The sequence below is a fragment of the Lactuca serriola genome, chromosome 7 (genome assembly GCF_051521515.1).
Source record: "Lactuca serriola cultivar US96UC23 chromosome 7, Lser_US96UC23_V15, whole genome shotgun sequence".
Taxonomy (NCBI): domain Eukaryota; kingdom Viridiplantae; phylum Streptophyta; class Magnoliopsida; order Asterales; family Asteraceae; genus Lactuca; species Lactuca serriola.
In genome coordinates, this window is record NC_136414.1 from 143,995,960 (window position 1) to 144,005,908 (window position 9,949).

At 30.0% G+C, this 9,949-nt stretch overlaps 2 protein-coding genes across 2 annotated transcripts; one reads left to right on the plus strand and one right to left on the minus strand.

Annotated features, from left to right (window-relative positions):
* The first annotated feature begins 1,758 nt into the window (after positions 1–1,758).
* On the plus strand, positions 1,759–4,565 carry LOC145064820 (Polymerase/histidinol phosphatase-like protein). Its single transcript, XM_079012187.1, has 5 exons — positions 1,759–2,194; positions 2,406–2,530; positions 2,616–2,930; positions 3,119–3,288; positions 4,049–4,565. Exons 1-5 carry the CDS (start codon positions 1,877–1,879, stop codon positions 4,453–4,455), a joined length of 1,335 nt encoding a protein of 444 aa, XP_078868313.1. The 5' UTR covers positions 1,759–1,876; the 3' UTR covers positions 4,456–4,565.
* A 514-nt stretch (positions 4,566–5,079) lies between these two features.
* Positions 5,080–9,745, minus strand: LOC145064821 (uncharacterized). Its single transcript, XM_079012188.1, has 13 exons — positions 9,328–9,745; positions 8,708–8,781; positions 8,518–8,601; positions 8,345–8,425; positions 8,176–8,256; positions 7,391–7,483; positions 6,521–6,694; positions 6,354–6,421; positions 5,939–5,990; positions 5,776–5,829; positions 5,588–5,677; positions 5,439–5,505; positions 5,080–5,314 (listed from the first exon to the last, which is right to left on the minus strand). The coding sequence occupies exons 1-13, from the start codon at positions 9,467–9,469 to the stop codon at positions 5,223–5,225; spliced, it is 1,152 nt and encodes a 383-aa protein (XP_078868314.1). The 5' UTR covers positions 9,470–9,745; the 3' UTR covers positions 5,080–5,222.
* Between the last annotated feature and the right edge of the window lie 204 nt (positions 9,746–9,949).

Here is a 9,949-nt window from a genome sequence, read left to right on the forward strand (position 1 = left end):
CACCAACCGGTATCATGATTGCTATGAGAAGGTAAATCATAATATTCTTAAGACAAAGAAGTTGATATATGTAGCCCTTAACCTAGCGTATTTATGCTCAGACTATCAGATCAAACACAAAGAACAAAATAAGATAAATTTAATATGTATCTTTATTGGTAGAAATCAAATTCCCTAATAACCTGGAAAATGGAAGCACTTATAGGAGAAAAATACTTTTCTCACAATTTTAAGATCCGAAATTGATTAGGTTAAGATTTCTAATCATTATCTAATAGAACATAACTAACAATAGATTAAAAAAAATCATTTTAAATCAGGAAACAATATCGAATCAACAAAAACACCTTACGTCAAAGTGGAAATCGACGACTTTAATTGAACCGTTTCCTATTCATTCAAATGATTTTCGTCAAATTCTGTGATTGTAAAATCATTTCGTTAGATCTACTCTAATAAATGAAGGTTTTTTTTTGTCACATGTCACTCTTATTCAATTTGCCAAATGTTATTTTGTGGTTATTTTGAATTAATTTCTTTTACACATATCATTTTATGAGTTTTTCTATTTTAATAAATTATACATAATATTTTAATGTAATAACATTGTAATAAATATATTAATAAATAAATATCAATTTATTAATGACTTATCTTCTTATTTCAAAATTCTCAAATTAAAGCTCCTCAGTTTATTTTGTTTATTTATTTAAATTATTTCTTTAAATTTAAATGATGAAAAACATTTCAATTATAATAATTCATTATTTTTTTTTTTATTTTCTTATAAATTCAAAGTTCTCAAATATATTGATATTTATATTTAACTTTTTTTTTAAATTAACTCATATAATACATGTGTCTCACAACTAGTTTGTCAATAAAGTTAATATCATGACATTATCAAAACTTATATTTATGGTATCTAAACATATACCTCTGCATCAAATACATTTACGGTTTATCAAAAATTTATCAAAGAGAAAGACATGAAAGATATTTCAAACTCTAGCTTAGGAATGTGTCATGGTTTGTATAGAAGTATAGATAGGTTAGGGATGAGCATGGGCGGTATCGGCCTCATTTGGCGAGAACTGGAACCATAACCGAAACTGACGGTTCCTAGAAAGTTAGAACCGGAATCGGAACCAATTAGGTAGTTCTTAAATTTTTGGAACTAGTCCGGAACCGGCAGTTTCGGTTCCAAGAGCAGGTAACCCGGTTACATCAATTTTTTTAACTTTTATCGATAAAACCGCAATTTAGTTGGTCCAAATCGAATCAACTTGAATAAAAAAACAGATAAAATTAGACCAATATACTTTAAACTGGTCTAAATAACACACACATATTCATACGAAATATATATATATATATATATATATATATATATATATATATATATATATATATATATATACCGGATTCCGACGGGTACCCAATGAGTAGCGATTCCGAAAAAATAAGAACCTAAACCGTAACTGTTTAAAATGGTTCCAGTTTCAGAACCGACAGTTTCGAGGTAGTTACAATTCTGAAAGCAGGTACCTAGTTCTATGGTTCATCTCTAGATAGATACATGTGATAAAAACTTATTATCAAACAAAACAAATTATTACATGTGATTATGAAATCATACAAAGAGGTGAAAAATAGAATTGGAGTAGTAGAAGGACTATTTTTGCCAAGTTAGAAATTATGAGGAACTATTTATGTAAATACGTTGATAAATCCAAAAGTACAGAGGTCAGAATACGAAAGTGGAAATCTTCCTTGAATTTAGACGACAGGTAAATAGTTTTACTACCCGATTCAGAACCCCTAAAAAGATTTCCTTTTTTTCTTCTTTCTTTTTCTCTCAATCTTTCTTCAGTAGATGATGGGTACCAACGGTAACAATAACAACAATCATTCCAAGAACAAGAAGAAGAAGAACAACAAGCGTGGTGGAACGAAGAAAAGGATGACAGTGGAACAATCTCTTGCTTACAAATCCGTAAGTGAATGGGTTTATTTGGATACTATACCTTCGTCGGCGAATTCCGCAATCGCCATCGACGATGATTTCAAGGTCAAGTTGGTTCACACCAAGGTTTCTGCTGAAAAATTGGTGTTTGAATTGCATTCGCATTCGATTTGTAGCGATGGATTCTTGTCCCCTTCGAAACTTGTCGAAAGAGCTCATCAATATGGGGTATGTAATGTATGAGTCATTTCATCAAACACATGGTGTGCTTTAACAGTTTTTTATGTTTTAAGCTTCTTCATACATGGCTGCCTAATTTATTCTTCTTCTTCTTTGAAACTCCAAGAACACTGGTTTCATTCCGCTATCACAATTGCCATGGAATCTGAACTTGTTTATTTCATTTGTGAATTGATTAAGTACGATGTGTTCAGAACAGGTAAAAGTCCTTTCTCTTACGGATCATGATACAATGGCCGGAATCCCTCAAGCCCTAGAAGCAGCCCGACGGGTCGGAATCAAAATCATCCCTGGAGTCGAAATCAGTACCATTTTCACCCCAAGGTCATATCTTCTTCTTCTTCTTCTTCATCGACATCTAGATATCTAATCCTCCATGAATTGACATTCAAAAAACTGCCTTGAACAGAACCGAATCCGGATCAGAAGAACCCGTTCATGTCCTGGCGTATTACAGCTGCTGCGGACCTGCAAATTTCCAAAAAGTAGATGAATTTCTAGGTAACATAAGAGAAGGGCGTTACCTTCGTGCAAAGAACATGATCTCAAAATTGAACAAACTCAAGTTACCTCTCCGATGGGAGAATGTTGAAAAGATCGCCGGTGATGGTGTTGCTCCGGGAAGACTGCATGTAGCTCGAGCTATGGTGGAAGCCGGACATGTTGAAAATTTGAAACAAGCTTTTAGTCGTTATCTTTATGATGGAGGTCCTGCTTATTCCACGTGAGCATATCTTTATCTTTTATCTGTGTCAGATTCACACTGTTTGATTCCACGATTAAAAGTCATATACAGACCGTTTGATTCCACAATTAGAAGTCGTATAGACTTTTATATGTAGATCTGACTCAATCAACAGCTATGAAACAGACACAGACAGACAGTTGTTTTTTTTTTGTTTGTTTGTGAAGTGGGAGTGAGCCAGATGCTGAGGTGGCGGTGAAGTTGATATGTGAGACGGGTGGGGTGGCGGTTTTGGCTCATCCATGGGCGTTGAAGAACCCGGTTGCTATTATTAGAAGGTTGAAAGAAGCTGGATTGCATGGTTTGGAGGTTTATAGAAGTGATGGGAAATTAGCAGGTATGTTTATTATATTTATAGCATCTTATTTTCATTTCTTTGTATAAATGTATTGTAATTTGAGAAATCTACCTAATTATAACAATGGCATTCAAATAAAAAGCTATAATTGAGTAAAAATTTCAAAGCATTAACACTTATTGTAAAAAATATTAGTACTTTTTTTTAGAAAAGTCTTTAAAGGACGATTTTTTGCTCAACAGGTTAGTAATTTTCAAAAGGTAGGGGGTAAATTGTGTGCTGTATAAAAAAAAGTTAGGGAAAATTTCTTAAATGCTCTTATTGCATTTTCTGCCTTTTACCTTGAATGCGATTACATTTTTTTTTGGAGAAAAAACACTGATAATATATTTTTTATCATATAAAACATTATCTAATAAAAGCACTTAGAGGGTAAATAATGTTAAATGATAAAAAAAAAATAAAAAATTAAAATTAAAAAAAAATTATCGTTGGTTTTTCTGCAAAAAGAAAAATTGCAATGCGCTTTCGGGTAAAAAGTTGAAAATATAAAGGTTTTTCTAAAAAAATTTACAATATATAAATAAAAAAAACTTTTAAAAATGTTGGTTTCATTAAGATGATGTGACAAAAAGTGATGCTCTAATAAGACAAAAACTAAAAGTACGATGTTACTAGACAGTCATGTACTTGACACTGTCCACTGTGGATGTGACAGGACAGTGTCAAGTCAGGGATAAGGGTTGCTGACAGAATAATTTTTTTTACGGTATTTCATTTTGAATCATATTATGTATAGCTTTTAGTGACCTGGCGGAAACATATGATCTTCTAAAGCTCGGGGGTTCAGACTACCATGCAAGAGGCGGCAACAGCGAGTCGGCTCTAGGAAGCGTGAGCCTACCAGTGGTGGCGGTTCATGAATTTCTAAAAGTGGCTCGACCGATTTGGTGTGGTGCGATCAAGAACACGGTTGACCGATATGTCAGTGATCCAACCGAATTGAACCTACAACATATCTTGAGATATGCCAAGATCAAATTAGCCAAAAATGGTGTTACTCTTTTGAATCATAATGTTGAACTCATTCGCGAGTGTCTTTCTCAATGGTTGACTGATGAAGAACAAAAGAGTGCTAATTTTGAAGTGATTAGAGATGTTTTAGAGAATCAAGGGGGAGGATGTGATTGTGAAGCTATTATATAGTTTTAGGTATTAAGTTTTGTTTATTGAGTTTTTCGAACAATTTTTTGCGTTTTTGCATTCAAAATTTGTGTTTGTTGTTCGGTGTTTTATGTTGGCTATTTGAAAAGAAAGAGCAAGCATGGCTTGTTTTTTGGTCAAAAAATATATATAGGCCACTAGATATTTTTTTTTTTTGTTACTATGTTTAAATACTTTTTTTTTGCTAGTAATACATGCCTTATTTTAATGGATGTGTCTCTAAACACCTTTTAACACAAAAATACACGTAAACAAACATAGAGAGATAATATTTTTTGTATGGTTTAATGATTTATAGAGAAGCACAGGATACATTGCTTACAAATTAGAAATGGTATTTTGTAATCAAGAAAACAATCGACAAATCATTAAGGACAAAGATCAATTGGATTATTTCATGTCACAATTCTCAAAGAAAATTTTGGTTTATATTAAATATTTAGACCAAAACCAAATTAATATCATAAATTTTGATTGGTTTTGTTTTTGGATGCTAAAATAAAACCAAGTGGACATAAGATTGAATATTTTGTGTTTATGAATTTCACACCTCGAGCTACAGTTTTAAATCTACCAAAGTCAAAAGCTATAGGTTTAAAAGTGAGATTTTTGGAACAAAAATAAAGATTGGAAAATAAATGTTCTGTATGTCGGCTATTGCACCAAGTACAGGGGCATTACAGACAATTTGTCAAAAAAGACCATAAAATAAATTACACTAAAGTGACGTCAAAAAAAAAAAAAAAAAATTAGCCCAATTTTCCAATTTCCATCTTCTTCCTTAGAGCCTTATGACCATGGTAAACAAACGAATCCACAATCCCTGCAACTGTAAAGATTCCTAAAAAAAAAAAAAAAATTGTCAATGTTTATTCTTTTTTGAGTAAATTACACGAATGGTCCCTGTGGTTTAGGGTAATTTGCGTGTTTGATCCCTAACTATATCATCAAATATATTTAGTTACCTCCAACAATGGCACACACATTTGTCATGAAATGCAAGAAGGAGATATGTGTTTCTGTAAATGTCACCTACAAAACCCATAAAAAATATATATATTATATATTTTGAGTTTAATTAAAATTTATATTTTTTAAATAAATAAATAAATACCTTAATTGGAGAAAGGTCGTAGAAGAAGAAAACACCAGGGAGAGACCTTCTACCAACTTCTGGGGTCTTATAGTGTTCAGTAACAGAAAACTATAAAACACCAAATTTCATAAAATGTTTTAATACAAATTCATTATAAATAAAACATTTTTTTTTTTATTTTTTATTAAATAATAACAAATAAATACCTGATTTGATTGAATAGTGTAGCCTCTAATGTTCGTGTAAATCGTTGGTACCACCTGGAATCAAGAGAAAAATAAATAAATATATATATGAGCTTTTTTTTTATTATATTATATGAAATTGAATAAGTGAGAGCTTAAAAAAATATAAAAAATAAAAACTAACCTTTATAAAGTACTGATACATTCCATTTGGAGATACTTGAAACCAATGCACACTGAATTTTAAAGAAAAATAATTATAAGCAACAAATGTACTTTCATTTATTTATTTATTTTACTTTGATTTTTTTTTTTTGTTATCAAGACATTGTATTTTATAGAATCTAAATAAATGATAAATAACATTGTATTTACACAATAAAAAATATATATACAATTCATTGTGTTTTAAAGAATCTACCTAATTACACTATTGTGTGTTCAGATTTTCTTATTAAGGCATTGTACTTCAAAATATCATCCAAATATTTGAAAAAAATAATAATAATAATGAAAGTACAATTTGATGAAAATAAAACTTTCATGGAAATATAAAATATAATAAGAAAAACAAATAATAATTTAATTAGTAATTTTACCCATCAAGAGGATTTACAATCCCAGGATAATAGCTTCCAAAAGCTAATTTATTTATCTTGTGACTTATCTGTAAATACACATCATGATTAGTAAAAGGAATAAGAAATTTAATGGATATATATATGAATGGAGGGCAAAAAGGTAATTTTAATTTTGTTAGGCTTACATTATAACTGTCCTCTTGAAAAGCCAACAAATCGGGGATATGAATACTTGATTGATGAAAACTTTTTATGAAATGAAAATTTCCAGCCACTTTGTTAACTTCCAAAGATCCATAAATATTGCATCCTTCACCTTCTTCATCTTTAATCTTTTGAGCAAATCCTTCCCTTTTACACTGATACATACAATTAACATCATATATATATATATATATATATATATATATATATATATATATATATATATATATATATATATATATATATATATATATATATATAACAAGATTTTTTATAAAAACTTTTAAAGTTTTAAATAAAAAGATTTGAAATATAGAAGCAAAGTAACCCGATATTTGGTGGGGTGTCATCAAGATTGCTTCTTTTTTATGTTTCAGATATAAAAATTTTAATTGCAAGAAATAGCAATATAATTGTAACAATATTTTTTTATAAAAAGTTTTAAAGTTTTAAATAAAAAGATTGGGAATATAGAACTAAAGTATCCTGATATTCAGTGGGGTGTCATCAAGATTGTTTCTTTTTTATGTTTCAGATAGAAAAATTTTAATTGCAAGAAATAGCAATATAATTGTAACAAGATTTTTTTTTTTTAAAAGTTTAGAAGTTTTAAATAAAAAGATTGGGAATATAGAACTAAAGTGGCCTGATATTTGGTGGGGTGTCATCAAGATTGTTTCTTTTTTATGTTTCAGAAAGAAAAATTTTGATTTTACTTTTGTTGAAAGTAAAATGCTATTATAAACAAATAAATGAAAGTATTTTGCTACTTTTTTGCAATTAACACTTAAAAAATTAGATATTTTTTTTTCAATAGATATGAAAAATATGGTTATGTATGCTTTATATACCTGATCAATCAAATCAGGATTTGTCATACCCCAACCTTTTCTTCTATATGCTTCACGAACTTCTTCACATGAATTACAACATTCATCATCTGTCTGCAAACATCAAAATTAAACAAATTAAAAAAACACTCCATGATTTTATAAAATAAAAAAATAGAAAGATTAGTATCGTTTTTTTTATGAGTTCTAGTTGCAAACATATGTTGCTACTTTACAATTCACAGAATGTTTTGGAATGAATTTGAATTTGTTTAAAGGAATTGGGATTTGAAGGGATTGAAAATACTTGTTAAATTAAATTCAATAAACAATTTCAATCATTTGTATATTTTTTTACAAGTTGAAATATATATATATATATATATATATATATATATATATATATATATATATAGAAAAGTGAATGAAATTGATTATTGAATTTAGATTAACAAGTAATTCAATCCCTTAAAAACTTTCATGAACAAGAAACTAAATAATTTTACAAGTATTTGAAAAAGTTACGCGAACAAGAAATCTATAAAGGGAACTTTTTCAAATACTTGTAAAATTATTTAATTTCTTGTTCATGAAAGTTCTTAAAACTATTTTTAGGTAAAAAAATTTATAAACATCTGAGTAACCATAAATCTTGTTCACACAGGATAACAAATTACAAAACACAAAAATCATGAGGGAGAGAGAACAACAAAAAGTAGGTTTTGGTTATAAAAAATTAGGGTTTAGAAAGGGTATTTTCGTCATTTACACAAATAAAGGAGTGACCGAGTGAAAGAAAGATATACCGCTTCTGCACCAAAACATGAACCACAATAAGTTTCATTATGCTCAAGCCTTCCACCATGTCTTTGCAAAGGCTTCTCAATCTATAACAACAATGATAAACAAATAAATATATAAAATGGATAAAAGACGTTAATGCCCTTCAATAACATTTGACAGTTATATACTAACCTGAGGGCCACCAATTCCTTCTTTTCTCTCTTCAATAACATGTCCAGTAGAGTCGATTCTTTTCTTTATTATATCATGTCTCTGCAAGTTCAATGGGAGAAAAGACGTTAATGCCCTTTTCATACTTGTTGAAAATAGCCCTAGAAAAACTAGAAAGAATTTAAAAAACATACAATGTCAAGATGTTGTTCTCCACTGATATCCATGGCATCAAGACTGAGTAGTGTACATGAAACAGCTGGAAATGTGATATCAAACTGTAATCAAAAGCATAGTATGTCAAAAGTTGTCCTATTTCATTACAAAATAAGATCTAAGATGTCAATTTAAAATTTAAATCAACTAAATATCAATGATATTTACATTAATATGTAGTTTTTCTCCTCTTGAAGTATCAACTACAAGCTTTGTTTCAGTGGTAGTGTGGAGATATATCCCTGCAGCCAAAAAAAGGCACCAAAAACAGTTAGATGCATTCAATTCCTCATTTACATGATGAATATGAATCAAGAATATGTCAATTGTATGGATTAAACAAATTAATTCAAGAAATACACATTATTTATGATCATTATGTCGCATACAAAGACACTAAGGGCAAAAGAATATATAGCGTGGATCTTAAACTATAGCTTATGGATCCATCATCAATATGTTCTCCTATTCGCTATTTGAGAAATGGAAAATCTGACCCCTTTGATGCTTGATACTATTCGATTCGTGTTGTACAATCATTTAAAGTTAAACTAAATTGGTGTAGGCAAAGAGAACAAATTTTCTACGATAATAAGTTCTTCCAACGTCAGAAAACGGCAATTAGATCACCTATAGATATGTTCGAGATTAGTGAAACAGCCATCTAGATCGAACAAAAAAATAGAGAAAAAAACAATTCGTTTTATGTCCTAAGAACAAACAGTTAATCAAATCAAACACTTGTACGTTCAGATTTTCGGATAAAAGTTACGGATTTTAAACATTACCGAGTTCAGAGAAGAAAAGAAGGAACATAGCGATGGAAGAGACGACGGTAATAACGCCGCCGGAGAGCGTACGGCTGTAAAAATCCTCATTAATTTTAGGGTAGGCATCCAAATTCCGAACTTTACTGAAAACCCTCTCCATAATTCTTCAGCAGCACAGCGAATCTAGAAAAACCCTAAATTTCAACAGCAACAAAAACCAATCGTGAATTCAGATACTGTTTGTTGTCGACGCCTTAAAGATTCCTTCCTGTATCTGTACTCATGCGTGTATGTTCGCTGGGAATTGAATTTGGGTGTAGACGGAGGAAAGGACGGCCGGCCGTCGGCGAAGAGAGTGGTTTGATTGAAATCTAGGAATGGTTGAACAAATCTCGACTAAATTAAACCAATTTTCAACATCGGTTTTCCCTATAATTCCGTGTATTTTTTTTGGTCAACGTGGTCTACTTTACTTCACTTTACAAAACAAAATTGGCAAAGTATGTAAAATACACATGGTTTATTTTTAAAAGGGATATTTTGACATTAAAGTTTCTAAGTTTGGTTTATTTTTAAAAGGAGTATCGACTAGTTTCCGATTTAAACAAAGAAAAGAAAAGAAAGTAAGGAGAGAAAAGAA